The sequence below is a fragment of the Chamaea fasciata genome, unplaced genomic scaffold (assembly GCF_029207755.1).
Source record: "Chamaea fasciata isolate MVZ Bird 193981 ecotype frontalis unplaced genomic scaffold, bChaFas1.0.hap1 SCAF_7, whole genome shotgun sequence".
In the NCBI taxonomy this organism is placed as follows: domain Eukaryota; kingdom Metazoa; phylum Chordata; class Aves; order Passeriformes; family Sylviidae; genus Chamaea; species Chamaea fasciata.
Genome location: NW_027094092.1, coordinates 27,150,328 through 27,165,160, shown reverse-complemented (window position 1 = coordinate 27,165,160; position 14,833 = coordinate 27,150,328). Strand labels below are relative to the sequence as shown.

The 14,833-nt window shown below is 41.0% G+C and overlaps 1 protein-coding gene across 1 annotated transcript in view; it reads left to right on the top strand.

Annotated features, from left to right (window-relative positions):
- Window positions 1–14,833, top strand: part of PAPLN (papilin, proteoglycan like sulfated glycoprotein) — a 50,416-nt gene that overhangs the window by 9,192 nt on the left and 26,391 nt on the right. The window contains exons 2-7 of the mRNA XM_066188146.1: window positions 2,683–2,745; window positions 11,018–11,133; window positions 12,470–12,530; window positions 12,803–12,905; window positions 13,763–13,893; window positions 14,224–14,347. Coding sequence (XP_066044243.1) covers window positions 2,689–2,745; window positions 11,018–11,133; window positions 12,470–12,530; window positions 12,803–12,905; window positions 13,763–13,893; window positions 14,224–14,347 — 592 coding nt within the window. The 5' untranslated portion in view covers window positions 2,683–2,688. The remainder of the gene's footprint in view (window positions 1–2,682; window positions 2,746–11,017; window positions 11,134–12,469; window positions 12,531–12,802; window positions 12,906–13,762; window positions 13,894–14,223; window positions 14,348–14,833) is intronic.

The window sequence follows — 14,833 nt, the reverse complement described above, 5'->3', positions numbered from 1 at the left end:
TGCTGTACCCCAGGTCCTACAAGGAGTTAAAGGGTCATTAAATCCAGAAACAGAACTTGACCCTTTTTTTAAGGTTTCAGACAGATTCTTCAGTCTCTGAAACCTTAAAAAAAAAGTTCAACCATCTGTTGTGGTCGAAACTAAGGTGAAAGGAATCAATGCTGAATTCTACAACTGAGGAAGCTTTTAAAACAACAAGTTTCTTGGTGCTCAGTAATCAAAGGCAAGATTTGCTTTCCAGTGGGGAATTTCATAGGCTACAGATAACCCTGTTCTTCCTTCTGCCAATCATTCCTGGAATCCCTCGACTACTTTAATAGGGCTGGATGGTCTAAACATTTTAATGCTAAATTTGGGACATATGATAGCAATTTCAAGTGCAATGGCACAAAAGTACAAGCAAGCACCAGGGCTGTAACCTCTTGCTGCTTTGGTGCTCAGGGTTGCCCCATACATTAGGTTCTGACGCTAGTTGTCTCCTCAGAGAATCTTTTTCTCCTGTCTGGCTAAAAACATCCAAGGTACGAAGTAGCTGGGGAATGGGAGTACTGCTACCCCTGGTCACCTGCTCCTCTACCTTCTTCTCCAGGAGCCTTGTGTGGTTTGGTCCCAGCGCCCTGTCTGCCTCTTGGCTCAGACAGTTCATTAGCAGCAAAACCAGGATTTGATTTTCAAGCCCATATCTGTGGACCTGAGAGGTGGATGGAAATGGAATATGCAAAAGAGGAGTGCTGGGGAAGAGGTGATTTTTTTTTTCCTCCTAGTAGCAGGAATAGGAGTTGATGTCAAATACTTACCTCTGATACCAGCACCATTCAAGGAAGATGCTGATTTCGCAGTGCCTTTTTCTAGTGCTGTGGGCACATTGTAAAGTCATTCAGGAGAACTTTGCTGTTTGTTCACATGGGTCCAGTAGCAAAGGGATCTCTTCTTGCCTGTGCCTCCCCCGAGCAAGGATAGAATGCTTGGTAGGGTTGTGACACAGATCCAGCCAGATCTGGTCACTGGCCTCTACAGCACAGAGAGCATTCTTTACCTCTTCTGAAGGCCATCCCCAGGATGTTTCTTCTTTGATTTGAATAGGAAGGGTAGTAGTAGTACCTGTGGGTGATGGAGGATACACAGTCTTCCCTCCGTTTCCTAAGAATGACTAAACCAAAATTAATCAAAATCTTTTCATATAAAAAGCTCCTATGTCTTCATAGTCTTATTAATCTTATGATTAGCACTCAGTATTTAGGGAGAGAAGTTTATCAGTGCTTCTTTTCCCAATTCCATTTTCCCTGCTCTGTTACTATTTGACACACAGAATTTGGTGCAAATGAATTTTTAGTAGCTTTTGCATCTGAAAGACAAAGTATTTAGGAACAAGCTTTTTATTCTTAGCATGATGAATGTTGGGAGTGTTAAAATCCATGGTAAACATGGACTTGGAGAGTTGGAATAAGATCTCTTCACTGAGATCTTATTATAACTAGGACTATAAGAAAAATGGCTGCTCATCGTGGAGTAACCTGAAATACTCAAATACCAGATCAAGTAATTTTCATTTTGGTTATTTCTTGGTTCTGATGTCATATCCTCATGCAACAGTGATTTTATATCAATGTTATCATTGATAACATTGTTAATAGTGATACACATTCTGTATTTTATCTGGATTTAATAGGTCAGGCTAAAGGAGCTATATATAAAGTTTTAATATTAAAACATGTTGTTACAAGGACCGATGAGATAAACATGTCTTCCTTGATGCTTTTTTGTACTGTGAGAGGAAAATTTCTCCTTTTACCTCTCCTTTCCCAAGTATGAGCTTCTTTCTAACTAGGTAAAACTGTGCTAGGAATATCCAGTCTTTTTTTTTTTTTTTTTTTTTTTTTTTTTTTTTTTTTTTTTTTCTTTTCTTTTTTTTTTTTTTCCCCCCTGGCCTTGGCTGGTCACAAGGTCATGAGAAAATGGTGATGAGAAAGAGTCAGTCTGTAGTGGCTAAAGTGTCTCTGGTCACAGCTGTGAACTCTGGTGATTGGTGGTTGGTGTGGGCTGCAACTCAAACGAGAAAAGATTAAGTAGCAACAGGGGATGTACCAACAAAATACTGTGGTCCCAAATGTGCATAACACCCCAAGTTTAGGAACTGTTGTATGCTGCCATACCAGCCTACATGACCTGATCTCCTTTCTAGCTCTGCAGAGGGGATATAACTTCTCATGGTGGAATCTAGCTATAGCCGTCCAAGATGAATTGTTGGATTTTAAACAAGCGCAACCACACAAGACGAATGTAGGGTATAGAAATGTTAACTGTGGATATTTTTACCTTGGGTTGGTTGAAGTCATTGCAATCTTCAAGTATTTTATCAGGTGTATATGTAAAGGGGTGGAAGGGCAGACATGCAACAGCATGCACCTTCCACTGTGCCTGGGGATGGTGTTCTCACAATACCAGAGGAAAGTTCAGGGAAATATTCACTCTTAGTAATTATATCCTGGCTTTCTGTGCAGGTAATTTCAATCTTGGCAGATGCCTTCATCTCTCCAGGGAATCCAGTGGTAAAACTGCTTTTCTTCTCTCCACTTGATTTTGCTTCCACCTCCATTTTTACTTCACGGTATTGTAGCTTTTCCACCAAATAAACAGCAAAGAAGCAAGCAATTCCGATGAGTAATTTTTCTATTCCCACAGGCAGAGATGAAGAACTTGTTCCTTCTGTTCATGGTAACAACGATGTCACCTTCTGCATTTTCAGTAAGTAAATGCTCTTCTGAACACTGCTACAAAAAATTAAAGATACTTCTGTTAAGAACTGTCAACATCTGTAACTCAAGTGCTTTGTAGAAAGTATTCCTGAAAGAGCTAATAAGTTCAAGTCATCAGGCCTATTGTGGCACATCTTATGAAAAGTCTAACATGGCAATTAAATAATAGAATTCTGGTAGTGCCTTTGGTTCTAGGGATGTTATCTGCAAAGCAGTAATTGCTGTCTCCTGCTTCAAAGCTAGAGAGAGCTATCACTTGAAATAAAGAGGATGGATTTTTGATTAGTTCATTTTTCTCTTCTCTTTGGTCTTAGAAGTATTAGCCATGTGGTTTGGCTTTGCTGGGAGAGGTTACTTTATGTTAAGCCAATGTGATATTATCAGGAAAAGAATGCAGCAATTAAGAACTGGGATTCCTGTTCCTTTCTGAGTGAGAAGCAGGATCCTTCTGAAGTAAATGCAGCTTGAGAACAGTTTCCCTGACTAATAATAAAGTTAAACTTTAGTAGTGAGTTGGGCATCTAAGGTAAAAGATGACCTGCAGAGTAGAGTGGAAGCGTTAGCAAAAGAAGACATTACATGTTTGTTAGGTGTAAAGGACCAGAGAGTGGGGGGAAAAGGAGGCAATTATCACTTGGAGTAAGTGTTTTGCTTTCTAGGCCACCTTTGAAGATCAGTGATGGGAGACCGGAAATCAAGCAGAGTTTGTTACTTACCATATTTTCTCTTACAGATGGAAATATGCTTAAATGAGTGCTTGCTCTCTTACATCTAATAAAAATCATACTGTATGTTAAAAGAACCAGAAATGGAATATATTCTATTCAGTTCATGTGTTCACCTGCCTATCTCCAATTTGGAGAGTTTGGTGATTTTTTTTGAAGGGATATGACTGAAATACCCTGAGACTGTGAAGGCTGACGTTTCTCTGTAGCATTAGACTCTTCCCCCTGCATGCAGTCAATAGTTCCCCTTGAAGCCATGCTGAAAGACAGAAGTTTTGCTTGGCCACCACTTAAGTTCAGTTTCCCTGACATACTGGATCTGCCCAGGTCATACATTTCCTCTGAATACTATTCTTTTACGTGGATCTGCATTTCTAGGTTGAAATTTAATTTATTCTGAATAACTCAACATTGTTGTTGTTTAAGGTGCTAATCTATCGGTTAAACTTTTAGATGCCTTAACCAGGTTTAACAAAGGGCAGAAGGTGTATAAAGACATCAAAGTTAAGGTTATATGAAAACAGTAAAAATTACTGTGAGGACAGAGAGGAGATTTTACTACTATTCCTATGGAGAGAAAGGTAGAAAACATGCACAAGAATAATTTTATTGGGTAGGACCAGTTTGTTTAGGCCTATAAGTTGTCTCCAGCTATGCCACAAACGTGTCTGGAAAGAAAACGTTAAAAGATAGGCAAGTACAATTTCCTCCAATACACATGCAGTTTATGAATCCTTTGAGCTTGAGATGTCTCTGTTTCTCTTCCCTGAATTTGGTCAATGCCTCCTTGGAGCCATAATACCAACATCCTGCTCTTGAGAGCTAAATATCAACTATCATGTAATAATTTATTAATATTAATTAATAATTAATAAATAATAGCAGTTTGGGATAGGATTTGTGTTTCTCCGTGTGTCACTTAAGTTGCCTACATTAAATCTCCACTGCCATTTTAGTGATAAATTTCTCATGCTATAATGTTTTTCCATAGATCTTCGCAGTATGTCTCTGGTTTTCTGTTGTTCTTTATTACCCTATATTACCCATATCATCTGCTCTCATTGCTTCTGTGGCATAACTAATAAATGTGTTGAGGCATTCTGGTTCCTTATGGAATTCTGCTGCTAATGTCAGTTATGGCAGTGGATGGAGATTTTACTCCTGCTTTAGTTTTTGGGCCACCTGTTCATCATCCATTGAAGAACTGTCCTTTTGACTGCTTAAATTTCTTCAAATTTTTCCTTTAGGTGAAGGATTTTTTCAGAAGTTTTTTTTCAAATCTGAGTGTATCTGGCAGGTTACCTTTGTTGATGTGTTTGTGAATTGAAGAACTGCAATATGCTTAGAGGGATTTGCCTTTAAAAGTTTTATTGACTTTTCCCCAAACATCCTGTATTTATGCAGGTGCCTGCTAGCTCTGTTCTTTGTTATAACTTCTATTAATTTATCAGTTGACGTCAGTTTTATGCTCTGTGAATGTACAGTTCCATGGGTTCCCCTGGGATCATTTTGTAAACTGGTGTCAGATTTTCCACTTTCCAATAATCACATGTTGAAGTGGATTTAGCTGAGAGGGTTGTCTGCTAGTATGTAACAGTTTATCCATTTCAACCTTGAGTTCCTGTCAGGCCCCTTGGATAAACAACTTCTGGTGACTTCATACTGTGTGTTTTGTCCACTTTTCCAAATAAGTTTGGGGTCATAAAGTTTACTCACAATCATCCTCTTTGTCGAGTTTTCTGAATGTGCTCCATTTCCTCCACAAGGATTCCAAGAATTAATTTGACTTCTCAGCAATGGCTGTATCTTTTTAGAGTTCTTTAAATTCCCTCCTCATCTCCAGGTCACCCAGAGTTTCTGGAAGCCTTTTCATTTCTGAGAAGTAACTGGTACCCGCTCTGCCTGCTGCCCAACAACAGGGCACAGCCCCATGGAGCAGCACATCCCTGGCTGTGCAGTGCACCGGGCATGCACCATATCCTGCACAGCTGACAGGAAATCAGTGGGTGCGGAAGGAGCCAGCTCTAGGGTGGGACAGCCCAGAGAGAGGTAGCACAGTGAGGAGTGTTGGAGAGCTGGACAGGGAACATGGAAAAGAGCTGGGAACCATGAAGGAGTGGGTTCAATGTTGTAGGGAGAATCCGAAGTGTTTTGAGAAAATGAAGGTGTTGGGGAACTGATGGATTTTATTGGATTTGATAAAGGTGATATGCTAATGAGCCATGGCTAGGGTGAGAGTGGGATGAAAGGAGATGTACACAGTGAGCGTAAACCACAAGCCATTAAAGCTAACAAAGCCTGGGTTTTTCTTCATCTTCATAAAGCAGCTTGTCTTAATAAGATACTTCTTCTGAACCACTTCGTATTTTGCTTCCTGCTGTCACCATCTTGTTCACTTTCATTCTTGTTTTTCTAGTTTTACTCAAATACAATTCTTTGATTGCTTATTCATTATTCATAGAAATGGCACTTGGCATTATTCACCTTCAAAGCTCTTTGCAAGCCTGCTGTGTCTGAGCCAAGATCAATGGTTGAGACAGAATTATAAAAAAAATGCTTTGCTGATGTGGTTTGTATTCATTAGCTCATTTTTGGTAGCATTTTTGGCTAATATCCTAGCTGGTTGAAGATAGAGCCATCTTGAAAATGCATATTGGCATAGCGGCAGATATCTATATTATAAACATGTAAGATATACTGAATGTTTTCAGCTCCCTTTTAATTAAGTTTGAGGGTTGGCTACCATATGTCATGCAGAGCTTAGCTATGTGTAAATATACCACAGCATCATTGATGTGATATATTTCCATCATAAATATAAGATGGTCATCATTGTAATACTGCATAGCTCTTCTGGATATAGAAAGGAGAAGCAATTGATTCGTATCCCAAAGAGCACATGGCCTAAGGATACTCTCTATGTAGGTTGTTTTTGTTAGGACCCTGAGGGCACTACAAGGCTTTACTGGCCCTGACTGAACTCTCCACACCCAGTCCACTGCCCAGGACCCCCCTGTAGCCTCCTGGGACTGCTGGCTCCTGCCCTAGTGATGCTGAAGTGAGGATCTCCACAGCTCTGCCTGGCCAGCCTTGGACCCTGATGAGTCAGGCCCACCCACAGTCCCAACTCCCGGCCTGGTTTCAGGTGGAGGTGCCCAATTCCCAGGGCTGGGGCTGCTCCCTGGCTTGTGCAGCTCCCTGGCTCGCTGTGAGAGCCTCCCACTACCAGCCCCTAGCCCACAGGGAGCAGCCAACCTTTGGGGAACCTTGACGCTTTTCTTTCTTTTTCCCTTTTCATTTTTAACTTTTCCCTAAGCACTTATTATTCAATGTTAACAAAGTTGCATTTTTTTCGCTGGAGACTTCTTACTTGTCAAGACTTTGGCAATGAAACCATTACAGAAGTGATAGTGGTGATAGTTTTCCTTTGTAAAGTATTTGGTTTTCACCATTCTCTCCTACATGTTTCCTAAATGATGCTACAGTTCAGGGTGTGTCAAAAGAAACACTAACCATATTTCAGAAACTATAAACACTAGAAACTAGATATTTGTCAAATAAAATGATGCAGTGTTATTTCAAAAATACTAAGAAAGGTTAAAGAGAGAGGGTCTGATTTGACTGTAGTTCTAAGCCATGGAAACACTACATAACTGTAACACCACATTATCTCACTGAGAGCAATATCTGTTTTCACTGGGTAACAGCTGGACAGGGCCTTGTCTCAGCCTCTATTTCCCGCCACATTGTCCCTGTGGGCACTGAGATTTGTATCTGATCCCAATGGAACCTAGTGAGCTGTGAAACAGCCCCAGAAGTCACAGTAACAACCTCTCAGTGTCCAAAATGATGCTTCAGTAGCATCTCAATAGGCCTAAGCTGTGCGACCTTCTGGGCTAAAAACGAGCAGTGGCCTTGTCCAAAGCCTCTCGGGCATAGTGTGGTTATCAGTAACCAAGTGCTTTGAGCAGCCACTGTTGGAGTGGTGTAACAGGATGTTTTGTTGCTGCTTGTCAGTCTGGAAAAGCAGCACCAAAAAAAATCATAAAATAATTCAGGGTCACTATCTCTGAGTCCTGAAAGGTGCCCAAGGAGCAAGGATAAGAACTTAGCTGGGATGTAGGTTGTTTGGATGTGTGACTGCAGAACTTCACTGCTCACTTGGGACTGTATAGTAAATTGATGTTTTCTTTGATAGCTTGCTAGTATTTGAGTTGCAACAAGACACTAGGAAATTATTCCCACTGAATCACTTATCCACACTTGGTGATATGAACTTTGTGGATCACTGCATGCCTGCAATGCCTTTGTCTGGGAAGCACAGTCCTCTTCCCATGCATAGTTTCCTATCCATCTCATCAAACTGACTGGAAAGTCTTTCAAGGATCCCTTTTAAAGTGTTCCTACATAGTGCCAGCATTTTCTGTCTTTCTGACTCAAGTCCCATTCATAGCTTCTCTTCCAGTGCATGTTTCATACACAAAAATAAACATTACGTGGCATACAATACGTTAGCTAGGACACTTTCCCAGAATTCTTTTGTTTGCATGTGATGCATAGTGGAATTGTCTTTGCAGATGAGGTCTGGAGGTCTAATGACTCAGAGGCATAGCTTTTCACTTGCTGATGATATCAGATAGGGTTGGCCTGGTAACAGCAGATGCTGCAATTACATCAGCACTTCATCTGTCTAGGAACTGATGAAAGCAATGCAGTGTTCATAAAAATGAAATCCCTGGTCTTCTAAACTTCTGTACCACAGTAGCCTGTATGCAACTGAGCTCTGAAAGCCCACAGTGCTTGGGTCATGGGCAATACCCAAATTCCCAGAAAGAATGCATTGATGGTGTCTCAACTGGTGATAAAACTGGACAGAGTAGTTGGGCATTAACTGACTGCTCTTTGGGGACTTTTTAGAAGTCAAGGAAGATGGTTTGTATGCATTTTCTTGCTTCTCTTGAAATGTTAAAATATATACTTTATGCAGATAAAGAAACTACGTTCTTGTGTGCATGTCAGGCTGAAGCAAGGGAAGAATCAAACCAAATGAATTTGTAACAGTGATGAAGATTGTATATTTTTTCATTCTGAGATCCCTGAGGGAATGGAATCTAGTTGTCCTGGCTGACACGAGATAAAAGCATTCCAGTGTCTGAAGAGAGCAGAAAGAGGCTTTTGGAACAGAAACTGGCTGACAACATCTAAAAATGTCCTGTTATCAGATTATGTAATAATATATTTATTATTTATTACAAACATGCAGCTTTATCTTTGCTTGTATACACATGTGCAGTTACTGAAGTAATGAGGACCGTATACAGATTTCCAAATATGGGAGTTGGGCCCCTATTAAAATGTTTCTCTGACACTGTACAGCTTTGAGAGGATTCTTTTGTCTGATGCTCCTTTGGAGGTATACATAAATGGAGTGATACTGAGAAAAATGACTGTTCCTGCACTCTGTGGATGCATAAGCCTTACAACAAAGAATCCCTGCAGATTTTACTCTCTATAGAAGGAATAAATAATGCTAGTTCTGTAGGAGGGGTATTGGAATATTTATCAGGGTGGTGTGTGTGTGTGTCAAGGAAGGGCTTTCTATCCTAATTGCCTTCCAGTAATCTGACTTTCAAATGCTCTTCCTTTGGATTTTTATCTTCATGTTTCCTTCTTCCTTATGCTGACTGAAAGGTCCCTTGTTTCCAGGGTGAGCTAATACTGCTCCTAAATCTGTCAGTTGATACAGAGGAATAAGGCTGCCGAGAAACAGAGTGGAAGCATATTTTATTCTTTTGAGGGTAAGGGAGGAGGGATTACAGGGGGAGGAATTAGGTGTCTGAAAGAAAAACTTGGGAAAATAAGATTGCTGAAAAAACCTTGCTGAAAGCTAAAACGCTATTGTTGGGATTACACTCAGAAAGGCAAATGAGAATGCAGCAGACAAACAGTGAACTGAATATCTGGAGTGAAAGAGTGGAAGAAGGGTTTGGCACAGGGTCAGGGAGATGTTGACTTGGGCAGGAGGAGGATGTAGAAGCAGTTTTAACCTGGGCAGTGCCACTGAATGAACAGGGCGAAGGCAAACAGAGCTAATCTGAACCAGAGGTATTACAAAAAGTTACACAGAATTTGTGTGAAGAAAAGTAAGTGGCTAGACTAGGAAGAAAGTGTTGCACATTGGAGAAAGATAGGTAATAATTTGGGGGTGACTCTGCAGCTAGATAGTTTTGGGTAATTTGGTAGTAAATGCACAGATATGATTGGCTAATATTTCTGACTGTTGCTCTGCCAGCAGCAGGGAATTATTCCTTAAAAGAGGGTGAAGTAAAGGAACAAGACTGTAACTTTGACATGCAGTAAGGCAGAGAGTGTGTGTGTAAAACTATAAAAGCTGTCTAAATGACAAGGGAGGATTAACCCATGCATCTTACCCGAGTTGGACTCACTGGATGATTTATTAGACTAGCTCCTATTTCTAGTAGAGGCTTGGATGTTTGTGTGTGGAGGCGAGTTAGATCACATCACAATAATTTTTTACCTTTTTTTCTCTGCCTGCCCACTCTTCACTGCAGCAAATGTCTCAGTGCCCAAATGGCCTGCACTGCCTTCTCAGTGGTACAATTGTACACTTAAACTGCACCTACAGGTGCAGCTGCACAGAAAACCCTGTTTTTCCTGTGTCACTCACCATGTAACCCTGCACTTAGCTTCTTTCTTCAAGCAGAATTATTCCTACTGCATCTTCCAAATATTAATTTTTTTCCTTAAAATATTGCTGTTCTTCCCACTAACCACACGTGTCCTGCTGTATGTGGATCCCATCAACTGCAGAAGGCCTTTTTTTTTCTGAAAATATGATATTTCATTTATTTCTAAGACAATGTATTTTGGTTGGTTCCATCACATTTGTAAATTTTTGTCTGTATTATCATGGTTATTTCTCTTACTGTCAGTATCCAACTTTCTAAATACAAAATTAATAACAGTTTTGCTAATGAAGGCCCAGACCTTGACATTGTCATTGGACAGAGTTGGGTAAGGAGAATAAAGTTCTATATATGGAAATCTGTTGGAGTAAAAAGTGTGTTTTGGAGCTTTTCTTTCTGCTTCCTTTACTTCTCTTAAGTATTGGACTTAGAGCCAAGGATTTGGATTTAAGTGGCTTTATTGATCTAGCGTGGAGTGACAGTGCTCAGAGTCCCTGAAGTAATGATTTGCCTTTGCTGCCTTGCTGAGATGAAGATGTTATCCTCTTTTAGATCGTTATTCAAAAGTGCTGAAATTCTATGAATAGACAAATAGTAGCAGTTAAGAGATTATGAAGTTAGATGTGCTATATGGCTTCAGGAAGCTAATATTCCTAGAGACCTGATCTTTCTGATGTATTACTGTGTGCCACTTTTTATTTTAGGAATACAGTACAGCAAGACAGCCTTTTTTGCAAGAGAACACATAGGATCTCTGCTTAATTTTCTAATTTTTTTTTCCTGTGTTGCCATGTCTTTTTGCTATGTCTGTGGGGTTTTTTATTTCCAGGGCCGCCGGATGAAACGGCAGGTTGATATCTGGGGGAGCTGGGGTGAATGGAGCCAGTGCAGTCGGAGCTGTGGCGGTGGAGTCAGCTTTCGGCAACGGCGCTGCTATTCCCAAAGGTAAGGGCTAACCTCTTTTTTTTTTTTTTCTTTCTTTTCTTTAATTGTGTTGTACTGTTACTGAGATCTTGCAGTTATGTTCTAATATACAGCCAGGGAAAAAAAAAAAGACTTAGTGTTTGATCCCAGGGGAATGAGTCCACTTTGAGACGAATCTCAGTTTCAGTCTAGTCACTGCTGTTTTGGGTAATGCCCTCTTCAACACATGCTTGCTTTGGCTCCTTTGATAGAGCACAGCAGTTTCTCTGTGAGATTTGAGGCTGTGCAATCAGGGGGTTGGCATGGTAGCAGCTGCTCAATCAGGCCTAGTGTGGCAAGCCCTGAGGGAGATGGAGAACAGGCCAGGGCAGTTGGTTTCTCTCCTGAGAGCTAGTGACAGTGCTGAGGTCTCCTCAGGTTTACGATTCCCAGGATGGTAAAATGCCCCAGAAGAAATGGCAGAATGAATTTGGCTCAAGCAGTGTTAGTGCTGTGCCACCTCATTTGCAGCTGGGTTAGCTGCATCCTAATGAGAATGATGACTGGCACTGCACCTGTTGGGAATGATGGACCTTAGAGATCCTGTTGTGGATGAAAACGAAGCAAAGGAGGGAAAAAAAGCCAGACTCTCAATAATATCCTGGAAAAAACAGCCTCTCTCTGTTTAGAGAAATGAGAGGAGGTTTTGTAATAGAAGAAGCCAGAGTTATGAAGCTGCTGCTTCCCACACAGAACAATGAAAGCTCTCTTTTGAAGGTTGCCCATTATGGTTTATACCTGCCAGAATCCCTGGAGAACTGTCTCTCCATTTTAGGAACACTGAGGTGTTAGGTATTGATTGGCTTTTTAGATCAATTTCTTCCATGATTGTTAGTCTCCATAAATCTCAGCTGGGGTCTTTTGACTGGACTAAGGGTGTTGCACACTTTCCACAGGCATGTTTAGCTCTTCCTAATAAGGGACCTATTGTGCACAAGATAAATGACGCAAAAAGATATTCTGAATTGGCCACTATCCTCGTGCTGCTCTTAACATGTGTCTCTTTCTTGTATGGACACCTCAACCCTTTGCTGGTGGATGATGGACTAAAATCTCAGCTTCCATTGTTTATTTAAAACATGACCCCGAAGAGCTGTACTGCAGTTGTTCATGATGTGTGTCTCATTCATGCCAGAACACAAACCATAGAAAATGCCAGCTTGCTTCAGTGGTGAAGAAGTGCATTTTAGTTGTTTTGCCATATCAGGGAACTCTGTGAGGGTTATATACTTGGTGAGAAGGTGATTTGTAATGTCTGCCATGAGATGACTTTGTGTATTCTCCAGAGAGCTCCATGTATTTTTTTTCTGTCTTCCAGGACAGAAGGTCCTCCCAGTTGTGTTGGACCAGCACGAAGCTATCAGTCGTGTAATGTTCAGGTAAAGTGCTCTGGTTTTAGTTTTTCTTGCCCGTTGCTCCTTTTCCCCAGACAAACATAATTCTTGTTCAGAAATCAGATGTGATTATTAGTTCCTGTTTCTCTGATGTCACTGGTGGGCGCAGTTCATTAACAGTGTCCATTCAAAAGTATATTGAAATTATGCCCCAATTTAAAGGGGAGGAATAAGACTAAACCCCAAATTTTTATTATATACTTTATTTTCCTCCTTTTTTATATTACTCCAATAGAAACATTTTCTCTTCCAAACAGAACTGCCTGGAAGGCTCCCGGGATTTCCGGGCAGAGCAGTGTGCAGAGTTTGATGAGACAGAATTCCAAGGCAAGAAATATAAGTGGCTTCCATATTATGGAGGTAATGATAAACACATAGGGTTACCCTTCATCACTACATATCAACAATATGTTTTTTACTGTAGTATCCTTGCAGGGTACTTCCTTAGTTGGAGTGAGGGGCAGGAGTTGGCATGGAAAAAAATCCTTTTGCCAGCAGCAAAGCATTGCTGTCCTGAAGACACTGGATGTGTGGGCCAAGAGACGGCATTGCAGCAATATGTACTTGTCTCTCGTAACAGCCATTCTTTTAAAACCATTGTTCAAGGAAATCTGGAACTGCTTGCAACTAGGTTCTGAAGTATTAGAGTAGCAGAAGTTCTGCTGTATTTTTCAATATTGTCACAAGAGTATTAGCAGGGCACAAAAGAAACAAATGTATGTAGTTAATGAGTACTTCAGAAAATACATCTCTTTCATCAGCCCATGCTTTCTTGAGGAACCAGCTGAGAAGGCAGGTGTGGGAACCAGGCGTCCTTGCTCTGAGCTTTGATATGGTATCATTCACAGTTGGTTAACAAATTATGAGAGATTTTAAGGTGGATTTAAAGGGGTTTTTGTTGGTTGTTAAAATAACAGTTCTGTGTCAGCACCAGATCTTGTTCTAGAAAACCCTGTACTCCAAGGGAGTGTAAGAGCAATCCTATTAAGGAATAACCAAATACCTACTTAGACCAATGTCCCCTGAGGAAATGTTTGAATACAATGAGATTTTGCTAGGGTTTGTTCCAGCTTCCAGCAGTTTGTGACCCAGAAATTCACTCAATATCTGCCATTTAATATCAGTAGACCCCTCTGTTTCTGCTCCTGTGATCTAGAACTAGGCTTCTGGTACAGTATCAAGCTATTATATAATGTTTCTTTTTTCTCTCCTCCCAGCACCTAATAAGTGTGAGTTAAACTGTATTCCCAAGGGAGAAAATTTCTACTACAGGCACAAGGAAGCAGTGGTAGATGGGACAACCTGTGAACCTGGCAAGCGAGATATCTGTGTACAGGGAGTTTGTCAGGTTAGTCATCCTGGTACTTCTTCATTCATCACTGGGTCTGTCAATCTTTCTGTTGTCTCCCTTTGTTCTACTTGACCTTTCATAGTAGCATCAGAAAAGGTGAATCACTCAGTTTCAAGGTGCTGGGGAGCATGTGGACGGCATTTATCTGGCTCTGGATGTGAAATAGTAGATAACAGCTTTGTTGCTTTCTCTGCCCCATCCTGACTTTCCAGACTTCCTCTATTCAGGCTTTCTCAATAGATCTGTCCAGCATTTGGCCTTACCCCTCCCTCCTCCCCGCCTCTGTCATCACAGTTTATTCCTATTAATGTTCCTCTGCTCTGACAGGCTGTTGGCTGTGATAATATGCTGGAATCTGCCAAGAAGGAAGACAAGTGCCTGCAGTGTGGAGGAGATGGCAGCACCTGCTATGGTGTGAAGGGCACTTTTGATGTGGCCAGCCTCCCCAAAGGTACAGATGATCCTAGGTAGTCTGGGCAGGTGAGAAGGAGAGAGTTAAACCAAAAATCAGCTGCTACAAGGGCTGGTGGGAACAGCTGCTCATGTGATTGTTATAGGCATGCTTGGATGATAACTTGAAATATCTGTACAGTGTGTGGCCTTAGCATCAGATAAGGTACTCTTGGCCTTATCCTGGGAATCACTTCCCTCATCTGTGTCCATACTGGAATACTTGCCATGATGCTGATGTCTTTCCCCACTCCCTCTCCAGCAGGTGCTATAAATGCACCATAATATCATCACCATACACCGCTTCTGTGAGGCTGTCCAGCATCTTGATAGCCCCACCAGGACATGAGCAGGGCTAGAAATGGGACTGAAATTCCTGCATTTGGCCAATTTTGAAAAGTTTCGAGATGTCAGCTGCATTTGTGGTCACATCTCTCTATGCTAAACTCCAGTTTAATTCTTGATGATATTCCAAAGATTTGAAAAT